The 27,289-nt window shown below is 33.3% G+C and overlaps 5 protein-coding genes across 6 annotated transcripts; 1 reads left to right on the top strand and 4 right to left on the bottom strand.

Annotated features, from left to right (window-relative positions):
• Positions 1-279: 279 nt before the first annotated feature.
• Positions 280-3,503, bottom strand: LOC140875658 (probable LRR receptor-like serine/threonine-protein kinase At4g31250). Its single transcript, XM_073279387.1, has 3 exons — positions 2,656-3,503; positions 1,272-1,820; positions 280-1,109 (listed from the first exon to the last, which is right to left on the bottom strand). Exons 1-3 carry the CDS (start codon positions 3,311-3,313, stop codon positions 442-444), a joined length of 1,875 nt encoding a protein of 624 aa, XP_073135488.1. The 5' UTR covers positions 3,314-3,503; the 3' UTR covers positions 280-441.
• A 3,977-nt stretch (positions 3,504-7,480) lies between these two features.
• Positions 7,481-9,229, bottom strand: LOC140875673 (uncharacterized). Its single transcript, XM_073279428.1, has 2 exons — positions 8,758-9,229; positions 7,481-8,062 (listed from the first exon to the last, which is right to left on the bottom strand). Exons 1-2 carry the CDS (start codon positions 9,218-9,220, stop codon positions 7,653-7,655), a joined length of 873 nt encoding a protein of 290 aa, XP_073135529.1. The 5' UTR covers positions 9,221-9,229; the 3' UTR covers positions 7,481-7,652.
• Positions 9,230-14,238: 5,009 nt separating this feature from the next.
• LOC140883102 (gamma-glutamylcyclotransferase 2-1-like) lies at positions 14,239-15,663 on the top strand. Its single transcript, XM_073289435.1, has 8 exons — positions 14,239-14,367; positions 14,450-14,596; positions 14,686-14,762; positions 14,848-14,904; positions 15,005-15,061; positions 15,151-15,191; positions 15,277-15,428; positions 15,525-15,663. Exons 2-8 carry the CDS (start codon positions 14,488-14,490, stop codon positions 15,644-15,646), a joined length of 615 nt encoding a protein of 204 aa, XP_073145536.1. The 5' UTR covers positions 14,239-14,367; positions 14,450-14,487; the 3' UTR covers positions 15,647-15,663.
• A 143-nt stretch (positions 15,664-15,806) lies between these two features.
• LOC140883096 (putative RNA methyltransferase At5g10620) lies at positions 15,807-18,400 on the bottom strand. Of its 2 annotated transcripts, none has more exons than XM_073289411.1 (8): positions 18,240-18,400; positions 18,073-18,168; positions 17,953-17,999; positions 17,732-17,874; positions 16,769-16,835; positions 16,384-16,461; positions 16,111-16,256; positions 15,807-15,987 (listed from the first exon to the last, which is right to left on the bottom strand). In XM_073289411.1, exons 1-8 carry the CDS (start codon positions 18,298-18,300, stop codon positions 15,948-15,950), a joined length of 678 nt encoding a protein of 225 aa, XP_073145512.1. In that variant the 5' UTR covers positions 18,301-18,400; the 3' UTR covers positions 15,807-15,947. The 2 variants fall into 2 exon arrangements, with proteins under 2 accessions (XP_073145512.1, XP_073145522.1); XM_073289421.1 differs by having other exon boundaries at positions 17,953-17,984; positions 18,240-18,397.
• Positions 18,401-18,528: 128 nt separating this feature from the next.
• On the bottom strand, positions 18,529-25,283 carry LOC140874904 (plasma membrane ATPase 4-like). The gene is made up of 16 exons (XM_073278384.1): positions 24,954-25,283; positions 22,928-23,047; positions 22,605-22,841; positions 21,763-22,524; positions 21,486-21,608; positions 21,254-21,358; positions 21,035-21,179; positions 20,788-20,952; positions 20,317-20,555; positions 20,199-20,231; positions 20,038-20,119; positions 19,797-19,957; positions 19,510-19,683; positions 19,242-19,424; positions 18,939-19,120; positions 18,529-18,774 (listed from the first exon to the last, which is right to left on the bottom strand). The coding sequence occupies exons 1-16, from the start codon at positions 25,008-25,010 to the stop codon at positions 18,678-18,680; spliced, it is 2,865 nt and encodes a 954-aa protein (XP_073134485.1). The 5' UTR covers positions 25,011-25,283; the 3' UTR covers positions 18,529-18,677.
• Positions 25,284-27,289: the final 2,006 nt, after the last annotated feature.

The raw sequence follows: 27,289 nt of genomic DNA, 5'->3' as shown, positions 1-27,289 counted from the left end.
ATGTGCATCTTCCCTAAATATTTCTTGTGATTCATTCCTTTCAGTATCAAATCCTGGTTAAATTCCATTTGAATAGATGATTACATCCTCTCAGATATATGTAGATAGAAGAGGTAAACATCGTGTTTCATAAATTTTGATTGTTTGTTGTTATCTTTTGTACAGAGCGCACTTTTAAATACTTTACGAACATACTGTCATTGATATTTGCATGTTTTATTAGTCAGTACTGGAGTAGAGATGGAGAGAAAAAGGGCTAGTATTTTTGTTATTAAATAATCAAACGTAGTATCCATATTGTTCTCAAAGTACACGAGCAAACTTGCAAAGAATCGTAGATTTATCGGTAAACAAAAGGTTGAACTGCATATTTACCTATCCATTATGCAGAAAGAATGTAAAGACTAAAAGGCAGTCGCTGTCTGCTAGCTTCTCAAAATTTCATGCTTTTGAAAACGAGAAATCATCATCAGTCATTGTTCTAGAAGAATACATATCAACTTCGCTTGCATAAGATGAAAAGTCATCATCGCTATCCTTTTCCTTTAGCTCTTCTATTTTCTCGACAGCCTCATTCAAATCCCACCGTTTATCCACATCCCAATCGCAGCAACACATTCCAATTTTGAGTAGTCGAAGCATCTGCCCTTCAGCACGTCTTGCTAAATTCATGTCCTTATCAAACACCTCACCAGTCCACTCTTCTCTCACAACAGAGTTAACCCACGTAGCCAAGTCTGCACTAGGTCCTCTGCCTTGTTTAAGATAGTTTGCAGGAAACTTGCCTGTCAGTAACTCGAGTATGAGAATTCCCAGGCTCCAAATGTCAGTTTTCCTCGTTACACGATCATTTTGTGAGGATTCTGGTGACTTGTAAGCTACCATAAATTTTTGTGCATGATCCTTGTTGATTACTGGTACTAGTGCATAGTCAGCTAGAAGGGGTTCAAATGTGCTGTCGAGAAGGACATTTGACGATTTGAGATGGCCATGAGGAAGAGTTAATGTAGGAAGTTCCCTGTAGAGGTACGCCAACCCTCGTGAAACACCTTTGATGATTCTTAAGCGCGTTGGCCAGTCAAGACCTGGTTGGTTCGGGCTCCTTTTGCCTTCTCAAGAGAATTCAAGCATGTTAAGTTCATGTAACAAATACCATTTTTAAAATTTGAAATGTCATTTATGGGTTCTGTATATCTTCATTCTGTCAGGTTATAGATATATATAGAGTCTAGAGAGATATCCGTACAAAATCTGGAGATAAAAAGACTTACTGTGAAGATGACTAGCCAAACTCCCATTTTCTGCAAAATCAGTGATCAAAAGCTTTTCTTCTTTCCTGTGATAGAAAGCAACCAAAGGCAACAGGTTAGGGTGCGAAAGCCTTCCTAGCTTTCTCATATGTTCTTGAAAGTCTTCTTTTCCGACATTGCTCATTTGTCTGAATCTCCTCACAACATAAGGTTGGCCGCTGAAAAGCACGGCTTTATAAGACGAGCCGAAGCTTCCACTCCCCAGCACTTCAGCTGATGCCCTTAGCAACTCTTCCAACTCGAATCTTTGCCTATTGTTTCTGACAAATTGTAGTTTTCCATGTTCACTGTTCTTGAATGCCCCACTCTGGTTAGCAACTGGATCTTCTTTGTGGGATTTGTTTATTGATTTTTGGTATTTTAGCGGCCTTTCACGCCTGCGGAATATGAGGAAGAGTATGATAATAGCAGCTAATGCAAGTCCCACTGCAACTGCTATGATTAAGCCGATTTTCCAGGACAATTTCTTTGGTTTGCATGGATCTAACGGCATACCACATAGCTTATTTCCTGACAGATAAAACAGGTCCCAATACATAAAATAAGTGAGCGATTAGAGATATATGTGGTCTTTAGATAATCTAAGTAATGTTCTTTCTTACCAAAAAATTAAAAAAAGTGCTATTAATTCTAATGTTATCACATGATCAAAGTAGAAATATTGAAATGTGATTAATTCTATCATCTCTTTCTGACCGAACTCTTGAATTTAGTTCAAATGATGGCTTAGGTTCTGCTTGGATGGATGCATTTGAGATGATGAATTCAAATTTTTTGACTTCCTTGGATGAGCAGATTGAAGTGAATATCAAATATAATCCATATTAAATTATGCAATTTTAATTATAATCGTGGATTTCAAATCTACATAAGATGGGTATCATTTGAAATTCATTCGTCAAAATATTTTTCAAAATCAAATTCATTAATCCAAACACAACCGCAGTATATTTTTGGAGCAAAACTGGAAATTTTATGTTGGGATGAATAGTACTCTTCTTGTCTCGTTTCAGTGTTTCCCTGCACTCCTAATAGACAACGGATTAGTTAAACCAATGTTTAGCTGTCATCAATAGCATATTAACAACGTGCAAGTCAGTTAAAGTTCTTCCTAAAGAACATAACTAAAAAGTTGAAAACAAAGCTTTCAGACATTTTTGGACACCATTATCTCATATTTTACTTCCTCTTCTGAATCAGAAACCCTTTGATTAAAAAAAAAGTTGGGAGTCTTGAAATCTACCATCAAAATATTCAAGAAACTTAATCGGCAACAGAAAATAAAATGGATAAAATCTTAGACAATGAATTGAAATCCAAGAAAGTATGGACATGGAAATTTTACCAAAAAATGAGCTTGCATTCTGGCTGCGAAGTGTGACAGGTATAGATCCCTCTAGCTTATTGTAAGAGAAATTCACTGTCAAATTCTCCTGCCAAAGATCCGGTATTTCTCCGTCGAACTGATTACTCTGAAGCTGCAAATCCACAAGTTTTGGCAGTTGAAGCAAAGACATAGGAATGTTTCCTGCGAATTCGTTATTTCCCAACACCACTCTTCTCATACCCTTCATCCCTGAAAAAGCTTTATCCGGTATCTCACCGTCGAATTTGTTATTTGCCAAATACAAACTTCTCAGGTTTTGAAGCTTGTTTAGATCACTTGGAAACGGGCCTGAAAAACTGTTGTTCATGACGCTTAGGCTGTAAAACAATGACAAGTTTGATAAGGATTCTATGTCGATTTTGCCACCGAGCCCCATCCCTTCTAGTCTTAATCCTGTAAAGACACCATTTGTGCAGACACAGCCAGTCCAAATAGGAGAACATAGGTTAGCAACAGGCTCTTTCCAATCATTCAGCATGACGGTGTTGGTTAGCGATTTTTTGAACTCGAGGAGGGATTTAGACACGGCCGTATCATCTCCAAATGATGGTATAGCACAAAGGAACACGACGCAAAACACAACCAAACAAGGACGAGTGTTACGATCCATGACCATTGCTCGAGAGTTCAACACTTATTTTGTATGATATGATCGATCCCGAGGGGATTTCTTTGCTGAAAAAATGTTAGAAATTGTATGCAAGAAGATGGCCTATGCTTGGATGAATGTCTAGAAAGAATTTGGCACAGTTTCTTGAAATGGTGATGGATTGTTTGAGGAAGGCATGTTGGATAATTTGAAGATGACAAAGGGAGATATGATGAGATTGTGAGATTGACAAAGTATGCATGCCATATATAAAGGGATTAGCTGTGTTTTGGCCGGCTTTATTTTTGGCTTTGTTTTTTGGAATTAAGTAGATTATATTTCTTGGTTGGGTGGTCATTACTAGCAAGAATATTATGTGGGATTTGACCCTTTTCTTGTAAACAGTGTTGCTTCATTTTGTTTCAGTTGTCACCTTTTCTTTTGTTTGCAATTAATAAACACAAACATCCTCGTGGGATCTCTCACCAGTTGATTTTGTAATACAAATATCTTATACAATCTGACTCGAAAAAATATTACTTTTTATATTTTATGTATTACTTTTGACTTTATATAGATCGAGTCAACTCATCTCACAAAAACTCATTAGTGAAATAACGGAAAGGAGCAGTGTCATTCTTTTTTCTAAGTTCATTTGTTTTACTAAAATGCAAACTTCTCATCAGAAAATTGATTAATGATTAATCCTTCTTGTAATCTAGAAAATTTTTTAATTTGATTTTTGGCAAGAATCTACTTTGATTGAAAAACTAACAATGTGTTTGGATGGATAAGAAATGATATTTGAATTTGAATTAGATTTAGATTTAGATTTCAAATCCAAGGAATTGAAATTCCATTTGGGCGTTTTGTAATTAAGATTTTAAATATAATAGTGTGAATTGATAATATAAATTTTTAGATAAATGACATTTTGCAAAATTTGCAAAGAAAAATTGAAATCTGCGAATAAGAGGGTGTTTGACTAAAATCTTATTAAAAATAACTTATAAGCTCCTAGAACTTATAAGTTGTTTTAAGAGCTTATAAGCCGTTAGGTCTTATACTAAAAATTAGATGTTAAAGTGTTTGGATAAACTTATTTTAAAAAACTTAAAGATGTTGATGTATTTGGTATTTTAAGATATTTCTATTAATAAAATTACCAAAAAATATATAATAATATTATTATTAATGTAATGGAATAATTATATATTTATAAACAAACGAAGTAGTTTTACACTTTTATAAATAAATGTTAAACTTATATATATATAATTAAATTTATTTTATATTTAAATTTAGAAAAACTGAAAAAATAAATTAAAAATTTAATGTATCATTAATATTTCAAATAAAAACTGTAGTTAAATACTAATCAATAATATGTAAGACACCATTTTTAAAAAAAAAATACTAAGAAAAAAAGATATAGAAAGTTAGAACAAAAATCTTGTCAGGAAAGGAAGTCGCGGTGTAGAGAGAGACTTGTTAGTTTTGTAAATTTTGTGGAGGATAAGACGATAATTAATGAATATAAAGGGATATTTTGGAGAAGATAATTATTAAAATAAGATCTTTTTGAAAAAAGTATCCTTCTCTTAATTTTTTAAAAACAACTTATAAGTTGTTTTTAAAATTCTTTACCATACAGATTTGTGGAGTTTATAAGTTCCAAAACAGCTTATAACCTGTCAAAAAAATATTATTATTAAAATTCAAATTCTATAAAAATCCCACGAAATCAGACAAATTTCATAAGAATTTCATTCAGTTAAATGAAATCTCATCAAATACCAATCTCATTTCGAAATCTCATTTTACCAAATATTAAAATGATATTTGTAATTCTAAATCTCATGAAAATCTTTCATTTTAAACACAACGTAAATAAATTGTATGAGTAATTTTTAAATAATATATATACTCTTAAGCCATTAAAATCGTTTGGCATCAAAATGCAGGATCCACATACATTTTATTAATGTCAACGTAACTTTTATAAGAAACATATTATATTGCCATTATGCTCCAATTTTGCGTAGATCCTGAGACTGTCCATGAGCTGTATGTGTCCTTTTCTTCTTTATAAAAGGTCTTGAAATGCACTACATTATTTATTATTATTATTATTATTATTATTATTATTAAATGAATATTATGACTTTCATATATTTTGATTCTCAAATTTAGTTATGATATTTATAAAATTAAATATGACATGAGATTTAGTTAAATGATTTTTCTATAATTATGAAATATAAAATTTAACACTTTATAATTAATATGAAATAAAAAAATAAACAATTAATAACTAATAAATAAAACACAATCGTTTTTTTCTTCTTTCAAAGAGTTAAACAAATTATATATATATATATATATATATATACACATATTGTGTGAGGAGTAATTTTGGAATTAAATAAAAAATTCTCGTAAAATAAGTGAAGTATCGATCAGTCTCTCTCTTGGATAGTTGGATAGGATGATGATAATTTGTTGTCACTTGTCATCGTGAAGTCCGCTTAACATAAATTGTTATACTTGTCAAAACATAATAATTTGTTATTGTTATTTAATAATTAATATATTCAAAATGAGATTAATATAATCCAGAGTGTTATGTATTTGATCAAGAAATTGCCATGAGAGAGAGAATTGTGCAAATTATTACAATTCCAATTCGATTAAGGGAGTTTTTGGTAGAGTTTCTACAAAGTGTTTCTTAATTTCTAGCTGCATAGAAGTGTTTTTGAGTGTTTGTGAATGTTAAATTCTGTTTTAGCTTTTACAACTTTTATCCAAAAGCAAGAAGCTAAAATTTGATGTTTTTTTTAGCTTTTGATTTTTTGTTTAAGGTATAAAATTATAAGTTGACATATATACTCCTAATAAATTTATCATATTACATATGCTTTTATTATTTTTTTTTATTTTTATATTATTATTACAAATATTTTTTAAAAAAAATATTTTTTAAATTTTACATTATTATAAGCATTTTTTAAAAAAATATTTTTTAAAATTTTACATTATTATTACAAGCATTTATTTAAATATATATATATATATATATATATATATATATATTGCATTTTCATACATTTTTATATATATCTTGTATATTTATACAAATTTTTTCTTTTTTTATATTTTTATTTTTATTAATCTTATATATTTTTTCAAGTATACATCTTATAAAAAATAAAATATTATTGATACAAAATTCATAATGTAAAATAATATATAAACTCATTTTTTATTGTGTGAGTATCAAAAATTAAATAATCAAATAAGGGTATGATTGTCATTTAGTTAAAAAAATTAAGCTTGGAAGTCATTATTCTCCAAATACTAAACTTTAGCTTGTATTAGCTTTCGACTTCTATTTCGAAACACTCCATACTTTAGGTTTTCATCAACTTCAAAATAATCTCTCTTAGAATCACTTTTAAATAAGTAAAAGCTTTCCATAACACTCCCTAACTTGTAAATGATCAAGAAAATGGGCAATAAGTCGATATTCAATATTAATGATTTTGATTTTTCAAAAAAAAAAACAAAAAGAAGATAAATATCATCATGATGAAGGTAAGTCAAAAGCCGCTTGCATGATTTTTGGTAGTGTTTGAGAGAACTTCTAGGAAGCACTTCTAAACTTTTTCAACAAAATTTCACAAAAATTTAAAATTTTGTAAAAAAAAAACTGAAAAATACTTCCTAAAAGCTCTCCCAAACACTACCTTCAAGTAATAAAAATATCATGTTATGAAGAATTAACAAGGGTTATTTATTAAAACGTATTTGAGCTCGTTTTCTAGTTTTTTTTAAAAATAAGTAATTTTTTAAGTTGGCTTTTAAAAGCACTTGTTTAAGTAAAAACTGAAATAATTTTGTGTTTGAATAAATAGATTGAAAACAATTTTTTTTAAAATTGAGTTATAAAAAAAGCATTTGAAAAGTTATAAATATTAGCTTTTAAAAAAGCACTTATTTTAACTTAATTAAGTACTTTTAAAAGCACTTAAATTTTATCCATACACATATCACACAATAAAAGTACTTTTAAAAAAAAAAAATAATAATAAAACACACTTTTTCTCTTTTGTCTACTGAAACCAAACACATTCTAGGTATCATCTTTATAATATTCTTGGAAAATATGTTTGAAAAGATATGTATATATATAGATGTAAAATTTGATGATTATAATAAACTAGACGCCTAGAAGTTATAGCTAGAAAATAGTTGCGACTAAAACCTACAATCCAATACATAGGCGACTGCGTCCTACAATTACAAGAGTACATTTGATCTTTTGCCTTTACAAAACGCAAGAAAACTAAGTAATGATCCCTCACCATCATTTGCATTTTTCAACCAGATCAGAAAAATCCTTCAGGGTTCTTGAAATCTTTTCGAGATAAATGATGAGCTTATCGCCGTGTTGTCTCGTTAAATCCGTTTCCACGGCCTCAGCGTTTTTCAGATCAGCCAACCTGTTATCTAAGTGGCCAGCGATGTCACATTCAAGTAACGCATTTATCTCTAATGCATTTTCCCGAAGGATTCTACACATAATCTGCTCCTTGGTTTCTACAGCCCTCTCCTCAAGCAAACTCCCAATGTTGCTGTTTTTGTTTCCCAACTTCCGATTTATGTTGCTCGAGTCTTCTTCAAGCTTTATCTTCGGGCTTGTGAAGTATCCCCATGGATTTTGCTTCTCAATTCTTCGTTTTTGGCGCTTCATCCTCCGCTTTTGTTTCTTGGCACCTTAGATATGAGAAAACACTTGGATACAGCATACGTTATGTGACTTTAAGAATGCGGTTTTTCTGGTTCCTAAATCAATCAATATTCAGCTGAGCGTCACAGTTTTTCACAAGACAACAAAAGCTCAACCCTGATATACATGCTAATCAGAAAGATCATTGGTCTACAAAACCAAATTCAGAACAAGGATGATCTTGAAACTGTACTCCCCCCCATCGGGCATCAGTTTGTGGCAATGGTTTGATACAAGGTTACAAGACTATGCAACAGATTGATATATTCGTAAACAACCGATTGGTGAGAAATCTTTGCCCGGGGAATCATTCCTATAGAGTCACTCGCAAGGGCCACGACCTCGATCGGAACAACCATATTCCTTTTGTTTCCCATGAGAAAAATTATGTTCTCCTCATACAATACAGCAATCATGACTAGAAGCAAGGGGTAGCCTATTTCTCCAAAGGTTCGCATCAAATTATTGCTCTTTCCCTCAATAGTTAAAAGCAGACTAAACGATTCAAAATGTTCAAAAGCAACATGCTGCATTAAATCCTACAGTTTCCCGCAAGTGAACTAATCTTACACCATACTTTACAGCCTACAGACACCGGGATCTCAAAACTAAGTACAAAGCCTGTGTATATTCGTGATTCATCCCAAAATATCACTTTCTATGGGAAAAGATAAAATCTTACCTGTTTCGAAGAAGAATTTAGTCACTGGCCCCTGAGCCTCCGGGTCTGAATCGGGGTCTGTACCCATAACCGCTTCATCCTCCAGCTTCGTTGCCTCGAGGCCCTCAGACGCCTCTTCCTCCACCTCGTCACCGCCACCCCTTTTGCCCTTGACACTAACACACCTGTCAATAGCATCGAACAGCTCGCATTGCAGAGACCCATATCCCCCAGGGACGTTTTTCACCCTCTTGTACTCGCTGAATAGCTCGTCCCACTTACGGCGGCACTGATTCAAATTCCGGTTGACTTCAAGGGAATTGCAGTTATCGACAATCTGCTTCCATTTCTGGTAGGAAGGCAGAGTGGCCCCCCACTCCGATTCGATGGCGTTGATTTCGTTAACGAGGATTAGGGATTCTTCCGCCGACCAATCTGGGGCGGCTTTCGATCGCGTGCGGTGGGATACCCTCGGTTCCGCCATTGTTGGTGAACTTTTCAAAGAAATTGAGAATTGAGTGTTGTGGGGACGTAGACGGGTTTGGCCAATGCTAGGATCCGACCCGTCAATGAAAATTGGATTCGGAGTTAACCCGTGTTTAATTCTGAAAAATTACCATAATAATAATCAATTATAAAAAATCGACTCATTCATGTTTACCGTAAAAAATACTATTATGACATATTTTTAATGAATAACACTTTTCATTAGTCGATCTGTCTTGTGAAACAATCTAACCCTCATGAGAGTTTTTTTTAACATTTTAATAATAATAATAATAATAATAATAATAATTAACAACAAAAATCAAAATATTGTGAATTAAAGATAATTACTACGACATTATATATTTAATATAATGAACCATTTTTAAAAAAACATAAAATCGAAAGAAATTACATAATTTGATTAATTATTTCATTTTAATAGAATTATATTCAAAAATAATTTTGCTAAAATAATTTTATTATTTTTATCATAAATTTAGTTTCTTTCATATCATTATTTTTAATATATCTATTAATAATATTATTAATTTATTTCACATTATTTATTGTCATTTGTATTATTAATATTATTACTTTATTTATTTTTATTAACAAATATTTCTTTGGATTTATTTACTACGTGTATAAATTTATAATAGAGTTTAAAAAAATAATAGCTTTATATGGTTATTTTTTTTAAAAAAAATCATAAGATTCTTAAATTATATATTATTTATTTATTTATAAAAATATCCTGTCCCTGTAATAAATAATAATTAATTATTTAGAGGTCGTCCTTATTAGCTTAAGATGGATGTTTCTATGTTATACGGATTGTTCGGTCCTACCTCATGGGTTTTACACCCATGGGGTAGGTGGTAGCATGTGATTGACCCCACATGAATGGACCACTCACATGCTGCCACCTACCCCATGAGTTTTACCCATGGGATAGAGTCGAACGAACCATGTTATACAAAGTGAAATTTACCTCATGTAAACGGACGAAATTTCAACCATTATAATATTGTGCTATTGTGTATATTTATGTTCTTATTAGTTTGTGGTTAAATTTGAATGAACCAGAAAGTAATTAATAAGATATAAAGAATATCAGATTCTAATGTTTGGTCAAAAGATCTACGTTTATGGAGTGACACCCATATATCAAACAAATCCACTGAACATCATTAATTTACAATCAAAATTCAAACAATGTCTTATTCAAATAAAAGACTCCCTCTGTTATGTCTTTGTGATTGAACCATTTAGTACATCTTGTTTGACGAGCACCACTCGACTTTTCAATTCCTATTCTCGAACTCTCATGCAGTGATGAATCCATGCAAGGTTGTGGTGTGCTGTAGCCCACCCCAATTCTTGGGCTTTGTGTGAATATATATATACAGTTTTGTTATGCTGCCCATTTTTCGTGTCCATCATTATGCCCACCTATGAGGTGACACTAATTCATTGGATGAACCATTTATTTATGATTCATCTCATCCATTTGATGATTGTCACTCATAGGTGGACATGGAGGTTGGCAGCATAGCACAACTCTCTCTATATATATATATATATATATATATATATATATATATATGCTTTGATGTTAAATAAAATGGTAGAAAAGTTTCTTACTTAATTTTCTATAAGTGTTGGGTTGGGCTTAATTTGAATATATGGTGTTGGACTTGATGTAAATATATGTGTTTGGACTTGAAATGTATATTAATGGTAGTGGATTTATTATTTAATTATGCTATGTTTTTTAAAATAATATATTAATATTAATTGATCCAAATTGATTCAAGGATTTTTTTAAATAATAGTTGTCTTAAATATTAGTCCAACTATGGATATATTATTATATGATTGTTAAAAATGATATTTAAAAATACCTCAAAAAACAAGCCTACTAAAAATTATTTTTTTACTAATTTTTTAAGCATTTAATTTAATATTTAAATATATACGTTACGATACAGTTAATTTATTATATATATTAATCTTGATATATATTATATTTCTACTAAAAGTTTATAATTTATATCAACTTCAGCCCATCCGAATATAAAATCCTGGCTCCGTCCCTGAGTTCCATCGATGTAAGTACCATTTTCTCTCGAGAACTTACTTTCTTCTCTCGATGAATGAATCAAGACGCTCTCCCTATGAATGAATAAAGATGCTACAAATTATGTACCACCATTGGATGATGCTCACAAATTCTCACAAACACATGTAATGAATAAGTGACTCAAAAATAAAACTCTGTCGTAGAGATTATTACAAAGAATATTGTAACAACGTATATTACTTTTAGCTCATGCTCCCCTTTCATCAATAACTCGACAATAATTTGATCCAATCGCTCTGTCAAGTGTCGCGATTTTTTTTTTTTTTTGCAACTGTGTCTGGAAAATAAGGAAATACAGAGAAATCAAACGAAAAAAAAGAGAATCTAACCGAGTGGGAGAATTTGTGCATCGGGAGAGAAGAACTGGACTGGAGTGCCGAAGACTTCAGCGCCGGGAAGAGAATATCGAGAGTTGGCTGGGAAAGGAAGAGGCGTAGAGAGATTGTTAGGTCGTAAAAATCTGTGCAGGATAAAAAAGAAATTAATAAAAATAACTAGGGATATTTTGGAGAACAAAATTATTAAAATAAGGTCTTTTTAAAAAAAGTACCCTCCCAGATACTTTTTTAAAAACAGCTTATAAGTTGTCAAACAGCTTATTTTGACAGCTTATAAGCTGTTTTAAATTTTTTTTGCCAAACAAATTTTTGGAGCTTATAAGCCCCAAAACTGGAGAGCTTATAAGCTCAACCAAACAGACTCTTAAATCATGTATTTACGAAAATATCTCAAAGACAATCTTCACGAAATATCCTACCCAATCATTAATTTAAGAATAATATTGAAGATATTTACTCAAACCTTATATATCGCCAATAAAGATATGCTACAAATTTATACATGCATGCAATATATTCAGAATCTATTCCTTATCAGAATATATAGACCATAACATAACACGTAACATTCTTTCCAAATATCTTCCAAGATTCCCATGAGGAAACTCAATTCAAACAAATAAGGCAACACAATTAATTTTCAAAGTTAAAAAAACATGCAATACCAATCCAATCCAATCCAAAATATCCAGTCAGCACATTGGGTTTCAAGACGAAGAATGAATTCATGTAAATACGTGAGATTCATATAATCCAATAATTTTTAAGATGATAAAGCGTAATTCTCCGGAAGTAACATATATTCTGATGCTCAATATATATCATCCCCACAACTATGGATCTTCTATGTTGAAATCGAAGTTCCTACAAATGCATTAATGATATATAATTTGTTATGCACGATTAACCAAATTAATGCTTATGTTAAATTAGTGTGATTAACGAACTAATTAATTTGTCTAGATTCAATGGATCTAATCTCTCTATTCGTGTAAAATCCCAATGTTCAACGTTCTTTTTATTTAAGTTTGAAATTGAAATTAAACACAGTTTGATGGATCCTAGGTGTCGCCCACAAGCTTTAAATGCCGGTTCCCATCACCTACATGTACGGAGAGAGAAGATTTTCGAGAGACATGAATATTGTCCAGGTTCAATGAACCTAAATATTTGCGTTTTTCTAACGTTTGAAGCATCTACCACAACATATATATATATAGTCATATCCATATTTTAAGGTTCACATGGAATGTATTTGGTGGCACACAATAAAATTCTTATTATATATTTAATACTAATATAATAATATATGGGGTATAAGTTGCGCTCTTGCATAATTTTTATAATAAAAAACTTAAATTAATGTGGGCATATAACAAAAGTATAATATTTAATACTAATATAATAATATATGGGGTATAAGTTGCGCTCTTGCATAATTTTTATAATAAAAAACTTAAATTAATGTGGGCATATAACAAAAGTATATATTTCATCGGGCTCGTGAAAAAATATTATTTTTTGTATCGAAAATATTGATTTTTATTGACATATAGTTCGGTTCAATAAATTCATCAGATATAGATTTGTGTATTATTTCATATGAAACGTACTTATTTATAAATAACGTGATATATGTGACTTAAAAACTTTAATCGACTAATTTTTGTCTTCGAACTAGATTCAAGATACAAGATTTGATGACGGAGATTGGAAATTCTTATATTTTTTCAGGGATTACTTGCCAAAAAAAGGAAAGAAAAAAAAGTTAGAAGCGAAAATTTATTAATCGTAGTAAATATATGTCAGAACAATTCCTTGCCTCCGGTTTAGTATATGCCGCCCGCAGGCCACTACTCTGCGGGTGACGTGTAACCCCATGATTGGTCAAAAATAGTGGATTTCACGTGAGGCCCACTAATTTTACCCAATCATGAGCCGCCCCGTCACTCGCAGGGCACTACCCTGCGGGTAGTGCAGTGCCCTGCGGGTAGCGTTAACTCAAAAAAATCATTGGACCACTAAGCATATGTAAACGTGTTCAACACATTATCACTTATATAAATTTTAAATTTAAATATTTAACTATATTATAAAAAAACACAAAAAGGTCATTGAGACGATCTCATTAAACAATTTTATGATATATTTTTTTTATTTGACAAAAATAACTTTTTATATTAAAAAATATTATTTTTTTTATTGTACATGCGATCTTATATAAATATATAGGTTATTTAAACAAGCAACTCAAATAATAAAATAAAAATCAGTTTAATTAAATTCCCTAAAAATAGAGATTTGATTTGTTCTGAAGACACTTTTTGACTCTAATTTCTCAGATTTCATATATTTCCTTATTATTTATTTATTTATATATTATATATTTGATGTAATGTACCTATCAAAGATGTCATCCACATTCATTACAATTGAATTCAACGTACACAAGATTTCCCAACCGAACACCATAACTGGATTCCAACGGTTTCATCGTCTCCATGTATAAATACATGTTGGATTTGATCCTTTCTTTCTTGTCCCCATTCAGCTAAAGAATTCACAGACAAAGAGAGAGATTCAGAGAATCAAAAGAACAAATCCCATATTCTCGCTTCTCTCTTTCTGTTCTTCGAAATCCCTGCTGCGCTAGACTTTCATGTACGTAATGTTTAAGTCTATTCTGTTATTCATTCATTGTGTTTGGCGATGAGAGTGGCTTGATTAATGTGTTTTTATTCAGATATTTTTTTTTTTGAGAAAGAGCGGAGAAAAGTCAAGATGGTGTTCTGGGTTTTCGGCTACGGTTCTCTGGTGTGGAACCCAGGATTCGAATTTGATGAGAAAGTTGTTGGGTTCATTAAGGGTTACAGGCGTGTATTCGATCTGGGTATGCTTTTAATATACAATAATTTAAATATATGTTTGTATATTTCAGATTTCTCTGGGGTTAATTTCTGTGGTTGATTATTTTTTCAGCCTGTATAGATCACAGAGGTACCCCCGACCACCCTGCAAGAACCTGCACCTTGGAAGAAAATGAGGGATCCATCTGCGTAAGTTCCGACTCCGAGATGTTCTGTTTCCATTGTTTGTTGAGTTTTGAGAAGTGGGCTTGAGTTGATTTAGATTATTTTTCAGTGGGGAGCTGCGTATTGTGCGCGGGGAGGGCCAAAGAAAGAGAAGGCAGTAATGGCGGTATGCCGTTCGATCATTTGCCTCGCTTGCTTCTGTGTTCCCATTTCAATATGATTCATAATATATAGGAGCTCATATTGGATTTCTTGTGCTGTTTCAGTATCTCGAGCGAAGAGAATGCGAGTACGATGGGAAAACATTGGTTAATTTTTACAAAGTGAGTTAGCTTTATTGAATAGTACATCTTGGTTCGATTATGTTTTCACGGAAATCACTGACTTTTTCGCTCACATTTCTTTCCTGCAGGAAGGTGAATCTGAGCAGCCATTTGTAGCTGGTGTGATAGTGTAAGTAATCTAATCTTGTCTGTTTTCTTACATGTTTCTTGTTGTCGTTGATGCGAGAGACTAAATGTATTGTAATGGCTCGCAGATTCACATCGACTCCAGACAAGATAAGGAACAAGTACTATTTAGGACCAGCCCCTTTGGAGCACATGGCTACTCAAATAGCAACAGCATTTGGCCCTTGTGGAAACAATAGGGACTATCTCTTCCTCTTGGAGAAGGCCATGTTCGATATCGGTAAGCATGCTCCCATCCATCGCTCTGTTCTGACTTCTGTGATGTGTTTAGAAAACAAAGTCTGCTGCAAGTTTTTGAGGTTATGAATATGAACAGGCCACGAAGATGAGTATGTGAGTGAGCTTGCAAATGAAGTGAGAAACGTACTTGGTGGGTTGCAGAAGGAGAAGTTGATCGGTGAATTGCCTGAACCAATTGCAATTACCTTAGATTCTTGAGATTTGACTCGCAACAGTATCTTTACTCTTCTCTAACAAAATTTAGTAGCTTTTTGGATTTGTCACTTTTTCACTTAGATTTACTTCATTCATGTAACGAGAGTATGCGCTGTAACACTCGGCATATTGAAACATCCATCCTTGTTATTTTCGAATATATTGAGCCCATTAAGACAAAGTGGCACTCTTTTGTTCTTGATCATAGAGGATTGAATGATTTAGCAAACTTCATTTGTAATAACTATTGTCAATTATAAGTTCAACCATTTGCTACACTCAATTGAAGAAAATAGGGGGATGTCTAATGATGATACTTCTGGCCTTTGAGAATGGTCCAAGCCCTGAAGAAATCATGTAATGAAATATATATTTGGATTAATCTTTCAAATCCCACTATTTATTGTTTCTAAATCTAAATTAAATGTGATTTCGAAAAATAAACTAAAAAAAAAAGAATTCCAAACCTGTAAAGTTGCTCGATGAGTACAACTAAAGCAATTTCATGATTCAAGACTAAGGATGAGAGCTTGATCGATACGTCGGCTCTCTCTTTTAACTGTCTTCCATGGCCATAAGGTCCTCCAATGCAGAACACAATGGTAGAAGCTCCCTGCTCCGCACATGAAGGGAAGGGAGTAGTTTCCAAATATGAGCATTTCAAGTTCCATAGGAGCATTTGATGAACAGATGAACTCGTAATGAACTGGTAAATGAAGACATGTTAAGGCAGTTCATACCGTGTTTCCAGCATCCCCAATAAGAGAAGCCATTTGTTCAGATTCCACATCGACTCCATGCTCGTCCAACATCACAACCTGCAGCGAAGAGTAAACTAGGAACAGAAATTTCACAATGATGATAAAATCTTCTAATCAGAGACGCTTGTTTAGTGCATAGCTTGCCCAACCAATATACATGTATGACTTGGATTTCATTCTTGAGGGAGTCTGTTCAATTGCTCAGACAAATTGTGATAAGAAAATCTAATTGTTACCTTCGCTTTCTTAAACTATTTCAAAACAAATTTTGGTGAAAAGGGTTCACAAAAAGTTCTGAAAAGGGACCTCTAACAAATCAAAAGATGATCAAATAGGCAACGCAGCAACGGTTTATGTTATATACCCATTCATTGGATTTGACAAGGCTCATCACTGATATATCTTCATGTTCGATCTGAGCCATCACATCCCTGATACCGAGGACAAACAAAAGTATCAGAAACAAATTATGTACCATTTTGAGAGATGAAATAAGATAACTCATAGATCGACGAAACATTCAGGCGTTACTAGGAGTGAGGATTATATGCAGAAAAATGAGAGATTCTGGCAGGCTTATTATATGAATTGTGCAAGTGCAACCTAATGGTGATGAAATACACATGCAGGCTACTCTCACACTTGTTGGGTGGTAATCGACGCGAATTTCTCAAGCTGCATACACACACAACCCCCACAATCGAAACTCCAAAAATATTGTTTACTTTTCGGTACTATTTCAATCCAAAGACCAAGAAGTTCAAGTTACACCAGTGAACTAGATCAAACCATACACCAGTGGACTAGATCAAATCAAAGGCAAACCACAAAACCAACATACACTGGTCTGTTAATACATATTCATTACAAAAGCCGAATCCTCCCATTTCAGATAGAATGTGTTTTTTTATACTTATACTGCACTGGTCAGATTAAAGGTAGCTAAAATTCCGGCCTTGTCTGGATACACATGACTTCCGTCCAGCAAGTTAGCAGCCTACCTCTAAATCATGGCCAACCCATCATATTTATGCATTGTTTCACCAAAACAAGTGCCTAAAAATTCAAGAAATAAGTAGGATCGAGGATTTTGTTTCTAGATAACTCTTTTTCAGAGGACAGTCAGAACTATGATGTTATTTTTAAAGTATTCTGGATATAGAGCCTTTCTCAAGGACAGAATATGTATAAACTATAAAGAATCGCACATAAGCTCATTTTTCAAACTTTCACCGATGCTGTATGCATCCTGATGTAAGAAAAAACCTTATCCGAAGGTAATAGGAGAACATTTGTAGAAGAGCAATAAAAGAGAAATTCAACAAACTTGGCATTTTTAGGATTGGATTTGAGTCTAATATCCTGGACAGAGCAATAATTCTTGAGCTTTTCAATATACTCGTCAACTATGAGTTGAACTCCCGGAGACCTCTTCTTCCCCACCGTAAGAATTCGAATTGGTAGCGCTCTCTGCGAAGATAACGATTTCCTCTTCCATAAAAAAAAATTGCAGAAATTATACAAAGAATGGAGAGGGAGCACAATTACCACTGATTGGCCAGCATACTTGCACTGTTTACCTGATAGAATAAAGACTACACATGGGTTTTGGAGCAGGTGCTTCAAAATGTGAAAAATAAGGATAAATTTGAAGAGAGAGAGAGGAACCTGGAGGGAAAGAATAATGGGTTTTGCTGATGGCGAAGAGGGATAATCCCATACCATAAACAAGAATTTCTTGCGATTCGAAACCAGCGATGTTTTCTACAAATTAGGGGAAAATGTCAACTTAATGGAGCAACAATTTAGAAAATATATTTATAAAGCCCCTCTACCGTAGCTCATAAAAAGGATGAATCTTCGAACAGCCCAATTCAAGATTTTTCTGTGTTTCATTAAATTATTGGGGATTAACAACTAAGCTTTTATTGGAAACAACTAAATTTCAGTTGATGAAACATTGAAATTGGGTTCTTAAAATTTTGTTCAGTAGCTAAGATCTTGGGCTGATCACAACTTTTATTGAAACCATTCTCTTGCCAGAGGTTTTCAAATGTTATTTATTCTGTAATGCCATTAATCTGGTCGGGTGCATGAAAATTTGAAGATGTGGAGCGGGAATCATTTTGTTATTTTTTTTCTTATTTTAGAACCAAATTACAGAAGCAACCAATCCCACAACCTAATTAAATTCTCAGACTCCTACAAATATTATTACATTGAAGTTCTTCAGTATATGAAAGCATCTTTCGTATATAACGACGGATTGTTGATCAAACTGTGTAGTGCTGTTGAATTGTGTCAATATCCAATCCTTTCAACTTCACCACAGATTCAACGTGCCCCTTCAGCGTATGCACCTCTCTTAGCCTGCACCAAGAATTCATTCAGCCATGTCAGAAAGCAAAATTTGTGCTCTGACAAAAGATCATAGGAATCTGATTCAGTTGCGATCCCTGAACCAGCTCAAGAAACTGAAAGATGAGCCATAGTATTGATAAAACATGGTCAAAATTCGAGAACATGTTGACTACCTAGCAACTTCTGCACGTCGTTTGGCTTGCTCCGCAATCTCAGACAGCTCCCTGTAGCTACTTTTGTCAGAAAAAATGTTAGAAATTTCCCGCGGTTGAAGACCATGAAGAGTCCTCTGTGCAGCGGCCCATTGTGCTTCTCGTTCTTCGATGCCATAGTTGGACTTCGTTGTGAAGGCAGTCTATCAACATATTCAATCAAATGTCAGCTAAAATGGAATAAAGAAAGTTTGGTTTCGGATATTGGATGCTTGTTTTTAATATTGAAACAGGCATTGGATGATTACTGTATTGAAAATGTACCTTTTTTTCCAGAAGATTATCCCAAGCCTTTCCACTCAAAATGTATCGAATGCAGAACTTAAGGATGTCAAGTGGCACATATGTTATTACACTATAAAGCCATATAACACCTGCCCAACCCCAACCACATCCTTTGATATTCGCAAATCCCCAGTTAGCATAAACAGCAATTATTGTGGCAACCTGTGGCATTAACATGGTTGTTTTTACCAGAACAAAAGACATTAGACTTGCTATGAAATGCACTTCATTGGCACAAGTTCCTTACCAACTGAGCTATAATAAAAGCACCAAGCAAGAACATTCCGGGGCGTTCAGCATAAGACCAGCTTCGAGACCTTGTCACAAATATGAGTGCCTGACTCACAATACTGACTTGCAGGTACAATGCTGCCATCATTTCCCTCGGACTTTCTCTCAGAGATCTTACGCCAAATTTGTTCTACAGTGGCAAAAATAAATCAAAAGAATAACAAATAAATAAATGACTCAGCTTCATATGAGGAATGATTAAAAGAGGGAATGGTCAACATAAATAAAGAATTCAATCCCTACAGAGAAAAAATCGGTATCTTTCATGGCCCAGAAAAACAGCACAGTTCCAAGTGCCAAGTAACCTCCCAGCACAACCCCAGTGGCAAATATTTCTCTAAGTTTCCAGCTGTCTGGTAGCGGAGAAGGTTGAACTCGATCTTTTGAAATTGTCATGATAGTTCCTGGAGGTATAAAACAAGAAGAAAATTTGTTGTATTTTTTAAATTTTATCTGATATGTTAATTGTTGGAACTCATCTCACCGTCATTCAAGATAGCAATGATAAGAACCATGAATGGAGCAAAGTCGAATTTCCATATCAAAGCAATGAGCAAGAATCCAAACTACATGAGTAAAAACATGAGAATTATTATTCCATTAAGTATATGGTATATGAAGTTTCAGTGTTTCCAAAATGCTCACCACAATACGGATAGTAATTGAAACAGCATATATCTGAAAAAAGATGCACAAAAAGATTGTAAATGCAGGCTCTTCCAAAGAGGATCAAGTTTATTATAAAGAAGGTTGGCTCGCTCACTGTATAATTTTTCATTCTTTGGAAAATAGCCCTGCTAGTTAGCACAGCACTTATTATGACGCTCAGCCCAGGTTCTGTCAAAACAATGTCGGATGCACCTCTAGCAGCATCAGTTGCATCAGCAACAGCAATGCCAATATCTGCCTTCTTCAGAGCAGGAGCATCGTTTACGCCATCTCCAGTCATACCACAGATGTGTTTCCTTTCTTGAAGTCTCTTCACAATTTCATACTTATGCTCTACAAGAAAATCGAATAATGGTAAACCAGTATGAATGTGTTGTTAAACTATAGAAAGAGTTTAGCTTGTTTACTAGAGAATATCCAATATGACAGAAACAGAAAAATTTTAAAGTTGATCTTCCACTATCGTTCCATTGAAAGATTGTCTAAAGAGGAAAATACTCAAAGTTCTGTAATAAAAGACAAAACAGTGTCTAATACTCATAGTGAAGCATCAAAGCAAACTCACCTGGAAATACTCCAGCAAAACCATCTGCCTTCTCGATTAACTCATCTACTGGAAGTCCTGTAATAGATTCATCTTTGTCTTGGCCAAGTAAGGATGAAGATGGATACATATTTGTCCCCATTCCAAGCCTGCGACCTGTTTCTTTAGCTATGGCTAGCTGATCACCTAAACAAGCACAAAAATGGCTTGTATTAAATACAGAATCTAACTTGATGATAAGCCGAGGGCTAATGACACGGTTCATTACCAGTGATCATCTTAACATTCACTCCCAGATTCAGTGCTCTTCTAATAGTTTCTGCACTATCATGCCTAGGTGGATCAAACAATGGCAACAACCCAAGGAGTTGCCATGGTTCGCCAAGACTCTCTTTTGTTCTCTCTGGAACTTCCTGCCGAGACAAATGAAGATATAATACCTTGAAAAATCATCTTGGATGAATGAATTAAGAAAATATATGAAAACCTGTCTGGCAACTCCTAAAGAACGAAGCCCACGTTCCGCAAACTTATCAATAACAGCATGAACCTTTTTTCGAACATCTTCCTTGCTGTTGCAAAGTTCTAATATCTGTAAGAAGAAAAATCTTATTGTCGTCAATAAGTCTCCAACCAAATTCTTTATGTTTTAGAGAAGAAAAATAAACAAATGTCGCATTTTTTCAGCTATAATTTTGAGATATGAGGAGGAGGTATACCTGTTCAGGGGCACCTTTGCTGGCACGATGCCAATTTCCATTAGAATCTATGTATGTTAATGCAGTCCTCTTGTCCACAGGGTTGAAAGGTAGAAAATGAACCTCCCTAATACCAGCTCTTGCCTGTCAACAAAATTGTGAATGAAGAAGAAATGAAAAAAATTATTTATTCATATACCTACCACCATGTAAAAGTCCAAACACCAAGGAAAAGTAAGCAATTAAGTACCAAAAATAAAACTTAACCAATTTTTTTGATATATGAATAATGTCCTACCTCCTTTGGATCAGCCAGCATCCCAACAATGGCAGCATCAATCGCATCCTGATTTTCAGTTCTTGAAGCCCGTGCTGCGTATAATACAACCTGATCTTTATCTAATCCCTTCACAAACACTTCTATGAGGCTTTTGTCAACAGTCAGCTTATTCAAGGTTAGAGTTCCAGTTTTGTCGCTGCAGAGAACATCCATTCCAGCCATTTCCTCTATGGCAGTCATTCTTTTAGTTATTGCACCCTGCTGAGATAGCCTGTGGGAACCAATAGCCATTGTAACAGACAAAACGGTTGGCATAGCAATTGGAATTCCTCCAATTAAGAGAACCAACAAATTGTCAATTCCATCCCTATACTTCCGGTGCTGTATTAGATACATGACTATGATCTCAATGAGTATCCCGATAAAAATTGAGCAGATGCAAAAGTTACCAATGGCGGTCAGAACCTTTTGGAAATGTCCAACTTGGTTGGTGCTATCCACTAGATGAGCAGCCTTACCAAAGAAAGTACGGACACCAGTTGCTATCACAACTGCTTCAATCTCTCCTTGCTTACATGTCGATCCAGAGAAAACTTCATCCGATGGGTTCTTGGTGACTGGAAGAGATTCTCCGGTTAAAGCAGATTGATCAACTTTTAAGGGATCACCATCAAGAAGTCGAGCATCAGCAGGGATGATGTCTCCCAGTTTTATGCTTATAATGTCCCCTGGAACAAGGATAGATGCATCCTGCTCACTCCATCGATTGTCTCTCAGAACCTACATTACATGCAATTATTAAACACTTACACTCTCTCCTATTTTCTGTAAATTTTTTGGGGCATTATTAATTCTATAACCTTTGTTTTGGGAGCGAGTCCAGCCATCAGAGCTGCTGCAGCATTACCGGCATTGTTTTCTTCAATGAAACTTATTGTAGAGTTGATAAACAATAAGGCAACAATACCCACAAAATCCTGCCAATCTGGGGGCCTTCCATCTCCATTTGCTAGGACAATAGCCATCAATGCAGCAGCTTCCATAACCCACGACAAAGGGTTCCACATAAAGCCCAAAAACTTGAGGATCTTGCTCTCCTGATGAGAATATCACGAACCATCATTACTGATATTCTTTTGAAATAAGATATAGAGGAAACTATTTATATTTTCAGTTCTCTCACCTTTTTCTCCTCCAATTTGTTTGGACCAAATAATTTGAGCCTGTTCTCTCCATCCTCTGAGGATAAACCTTCTCTTGTACATTTCAACTGCTCAAACACCTCCTCAATAGGAATTCTTTCCTGCACATTGACATTTTAAAAATATTCAGACGACACAACTTGTTTTATACATGTTTCGGTCATTTTGCTTATGTTAATCAACATGTTACAGCAACTAGGAGACCAAAAGATATCCGAAGGTTTGCCAACAGGGACCACATACTATTTACTGAAATCCACCGTGCGTATCATTTACGAAGTCAGCACCACAAAAAAGTTAAGAGTCAAGGAACAGATTTTAGTAAGCTTGTCAAATTTCCAGGAAATCAAGGAAGATTTAACATTCACCAGGTGAAAACTTTGGCCATTGAGACCATTCAACAATCCCAACTCTGCAGATATTTGAAGGTTTTTCACTTGTATGTATGTATGCTAGCCAAGATCACGGCTTTACAATGGCAACGAAACCATTGTTACACTAAAAAAATCAGCATTTCTCTGGACCATCTACCCATTTCACAATCACACTAATAAAGAAAGCTCTTGGCCAACCGAGACGAGGGGGTTGAGTACCACAAGAAATGTTCCAATATTCCATTAAACAAAAAAGGTTGGGAAAACATTTAAAAATTTCGAAGTACATTAGAAGAGAAGAACAATGACAATTGCTGTAATAATGTCATTCTCCACCATTTAACTGCTTTTGAAGCATAGTAAACTGATAAAAACATCCCTTAAATTCCAGTAATATTGACGTAACAAATTTTGGCTGTTAACAAAGAAGCTCCTATTTCTAAACTTGAACCAGTTTCTGTATACAGACTCTGACTCACTACCAAGCCCCAAAGCTGATTTGACGAGAACATCTCTAATCTGTTAAGTTTAAAAGTTCCCCCACAAAAAAAAGTCCAAAAGCTATGTTCTTTCCGATCCCACCGGTTGACTATCTCAATCTTCAATATGACCTTCTCAACTGCCTTGAAAAGACAAAACTATGCGGTTGTAAGATGCATGTGATTTACATATGAAAATTTAAAAGAACTCTATTTCAAGAGTTCAATAATTAAGAAAATAAGTATAAACAAGTAGTTAAAATCATGCATCATGATTTATATAAAAAAGTATCTCACGCAATTTTTTCCATGTGTAATTATCAGAAGCTCTTACAACTATTAGTAACTCAAATTTTCAAGAATTGCACACCCTGATGTCATAATAAGAATATAGTTTGCCAAATATGACAAGAAAATATTGAGCAAAACAGTTTTGGTAAAATCACGGGTTGGCTATAATAATTATATTAATTACACTGTAATAAGTGAACCTTTTTCTTCTCTCTTCAATTTGGAATCAGAAACAAATTGACGATCATTCACGTGAAGACACGTATTGATTTGATATCTTGCCCATTATGGATCAATAACAAATCAATTGACGCAAGAAGACCAAACACAATCCTCAAAGAAGAAGAATACCAAACGCAAACACTCGCTCATATTGTGAATACATATATTAAAAAAAAAAACCAAGAATTTGATCTCTAAAATTTCTTAGTATTTCTCATGAAATGAATGCCTGTCTTGGTCGCTGGCTTTTCATGTTATCTGTACCAAAACCGAAAAAAATGGAAGAAAAGACCATTTTACAAGCCGACTTGCACTCTAGTTGATGTTTATATATAATATGAAAAAACAAAATTTTCAGAAAATACTTGAACTTTTTTAATTAATTTTTTGTTAAAAAAAACCTATAGTAATTCAGAGACCTGCCTTTTAGGCAAATTAAACGTACGTATACGTGAGAAAGAACATGCATTGAAATTTGAGTCTCGAATCATTTGAACCCACCATTTCTTGGAAATGAAATCGCACAAAAAACACAGTAATCATGTACACTTAAACGTAAAAACAAAACAAAAGGGAATCAGAAAGAATATCCAAACATTCTCAAAACCAAAAAAAAAAAAAAAAGGAACATACAAACGAACCAGATCAACTGCTTCATTTCTTATCTCTTCAAGACTCAGAGCCTTGGTGCTACCCATCTCGAAAGATGCTGAAAAAGTGGAAAGGAACGAGCTTAATTATTTTAACCCCAGCTAGCAAGAAATCAACTCCAATATAATGGCTCGAATGAAACAAAAACTGGTCAAGAATACACCATCTCTTGCATAAAAGAGAGAAACAAAAGAAAAGGTTTTCGAAGAAAAGGGAAAGATAAGATTTTTGTTACTGAAAAAGGCAAAAATTTGAACTTTGCTCTTAATGGAGTGGAGAAATGGAAGGGATGAGTGCTGGGCTACGAGTCTGAAGTTTTACGAAGACCCCACACATACATATAAATCCTACGAAATTAAAGGGAAATAACCATTTATTTTTATCGGGTCATTTATTATAATCTCACCCTTTTTAAAGGGAATATTAGATTATTACCCACATTTTTCTAAAAATATATGATTAGCAGTTTCAGAAATCATTCCATAAATTATTATACTAAACTTCAATTTCGACTTGATTAAATAAAATAGTTTATGTCGCCTAACCAAGAGTAGACGTAATTTTTCATGTAAATTTAATTTAATTCACCTTTTTGGGACACAAATAACACGCCAATTGGGGCACAATGGGTGGCCCAACTATGGGCGATGTATCCAACTATGGATACACATCACCCCAGATTGAAAATACATTAACTGTGTTTGGATGCCTAAAAAATGAAATTTGAAATTCGATTTAGATTTGGATTTGGAATTGGAATTGAAATTGGATTTTAAATACATGAAATTGGAATTACATTTTAGTGTTTGACAAAAATTTAAAATATATTTTGGAATTTGATAATATAAATTTTATATAAATGATATTTTGTAAATTTTTTTTGAAGAAAACTTAAAATTTATAACTAATGTATATGCATTTATTATTAAAAATAATTTAATTATTTTTAATAAACCCAAATCCCATGAAATCCCATGAAATCCGATCAATTTTATAAAGATTTCACTTAGTTAAATGAAATCCCATGAAATACCATCAAATACCAATCCCGTTTTGGAATTCCGTTTTGCCAAACACTAAAATGGTATTTTCAATTCCAAATCCCACCAAATCCCATATAAATTCGGGATTCCAAACATAGTGTAACAGGTGGCTCAATTATGGGGTTCAATACATAACCGTGAAACTTGAACTTTGATATTATGTTAAGAAATTAATTTAAATCTAACTCAACCTCAAAAACTAACTCAATGTGCTTAATTATATATATATATATATCGAGTATGACCTTAGGGACTAAATGGGCGCTTATTAATCGAACATGAGTTGGATTACACATATAAACACGTTACATAAGACTTTTCTAATATTATTTATCTGACTAATAAAATTTACAAACTATGTTTTAGCATAAAAGTTTATCTAATGTAGAGCAAAAGATAACGGCTTTGAATTATCGAGTAATGAGTATAAATATATGTTATATCAATGGTACGTATTTTTAATAATTGCGTCTTTTCAAATTCCTCGTCCGTTTTGTGGAGGGTTCTTTGAATCCATTGAATTTGGTCGGTTATATAAAAAATAATCTTAATTTATCTATTGGAAACTTTGAAATATCCTTCAACCGCATTCATTAATTACACAAAACAAATTATATTATAGATCCCAAATATGAAAGTACACGCATTTTTAATATTTAGCATGATAAATCTTTATCTAAAATAAATAAATATAGTTTTTTGTCTTTTATTTATTCTAGTTTTTATTTTTATTTATTTTTATTTTAAAACTTTTTATAAAGTTTATTTTGTGTTTTAATTTTTTCTCAAAGGTGATGAGTTTTTATGTAACGATTTAACATTCTAAAACAAAATTGAAGATTAGAAGGACATGTAATGGCTTACAATAGATTTCTACGGAAAATTGGATCGTTCATTTTCGAAAAACAAAAACGGATACGTAATAGTTGTTACAAATATCTATTATTCAATCACTTTCGAGATTATTTAATCATTGATCTAATGGTAAAATAAGATACATCTCCCCAGAGTTAATGCCTAAATGTAAGCCATTCTAAGGTTGAACTATCTAGCAAGATGTACGAAGGAATGGACTGGATTTTAGGAAGAGCACCACACCAACAGTCACCCATTATTTTATTTTATTTTATTTTTGGAAAAAAAAAAAGAGAAAAAAGAAAACTTCAAAGCTTTGAATTAGGTTCATAACTTCACATGCAAGAAGCAGTAGCCTCCTAATTTTGATTATTCCCCCTTTTTGGTGTCAATATTTATTGATACAAACAAATATTGGTTGAGTTGGC

The sequence above is a fragment of the Henckelia pumila genome, chromosome 1, assembly GCF_033568475.1.
Source record: "Henckelia pumila isolate YLH828 chromosome 1, ASM3356847v2, whole genome shotgun sequence".
NCBI lineage: Eukaryota > Viridiplantae > Streptophyta > Magnoliopsida > Lamiales > Gesneriaceae > Henckelia > Henckelia pumila.
This window is presented reverse-complemented; position numbering and strand designations above follow the sequence as displayed.

Excerpts from the sequence above, each read along its gene's own strand:
- LOC140875673 (XM_073279428.1), bottom strand. The coding sequence starts at position 9,220 with ATGGCGGAACCGAGGGTATCCCACCGCACGCGATCGAAAGCCGCCCCA. Across the intron at positions 8,063-8,757 it reads TAAATTCTTCTTCGAAACAG|GTGCCAAGAAACAAAAGCGG; the intron begins GTAAGATTTTAT and ends CTCATATCTAAG.
- LOC140883102 (XM_073289435.1), top strand. The coding sequence starts at position 14,488 with ATGGTGTTCTGGGTTTTCGGCTACGGTTCTCTGGTGTGGAACCCAGGA. Across the intron at positions 14,905-15,004 it reads AAGAGAAGGCAGTAATGGCG|TATCTCGAGCGAAGAGAATG; the intron begins GTATGCCGTTCG and ends GTGCTGTTTCAG. Across the intron at positions 15,062-15,150 it reads CATTGGTTAATTTTTACAAA|GAAGGTGAATCTGAGCAGCC; the intron begins GTGAGTTAGCTT and ends TCTTTCCTGCAG.
- LOC140875658 (XM_073279387.1), bottom strand. The coding sequence starts at position 3,313 with ATGGTCATGGATCGTAACACTCGTCCTTGTTTGGTTGTGTTTTGCGTC. Across the intron at positions 1,821-2,655 it reads GAATGCAAGCTCATTTTTTG|GAAATAAGCTATGTGGTATG; the intron begins GTAAAATTTCCA and ends TTTATCTGTCAG. Across the intron at positions 1,110-1,271 it reads TTTGGCTAGTCATCTTCACA|GCAAAAGGAGCCCGAACCAA; the intron begins GTAAGTCTTTTT and ends TCTCTTGAGAAG.
- LOC140883096 (XM_073289411.1), bottom strand. The coding sequence starts at position 18,300 with ATGAAACACAGAAAAATCTTGAATTGGGCTGTTCGAAGATTCATCCTT. Across the intron at positions 18,000-18,072 it reads CCATTATTCTTTCCCTCCAG|TCTTTATTCTATCAGGTAAA; the intron begins GTTCCTCTCTCT and ends ACCCATGTGTAG. Across the intron at positions 17,875-17,952 it reads AGTATGCTGGCCAATCAGTG|AGAGCGCTACCAATTCGAAT; the intron begins GTAATTGTGCTC and ends TTATCTTCGCAG.
- LOC140874904 (XM_073278384.1), bottom strand. The coding sequence starts at position 25,010 with ATGGGTAGCACCAAGGCTCTGAGTCTTGAAGAGATAAGAAATGAAGCA. Across the intron at positions 21,609-21,762 it reads TGCTGGCTGATCCAAAGGAG|GCAAGAGCTGGTATTAGGGA; the intron begins GTAGGACATTAT and ends TTTTGTTGACAG. Across the intron at positions 21,359-21,485 it reads GCAAAGGTGCCCCTGAACAG|ATATTAGAACTTTGCAACAG; the intron begins GTATACCTCCTC and ends TTCTTCTTACAG.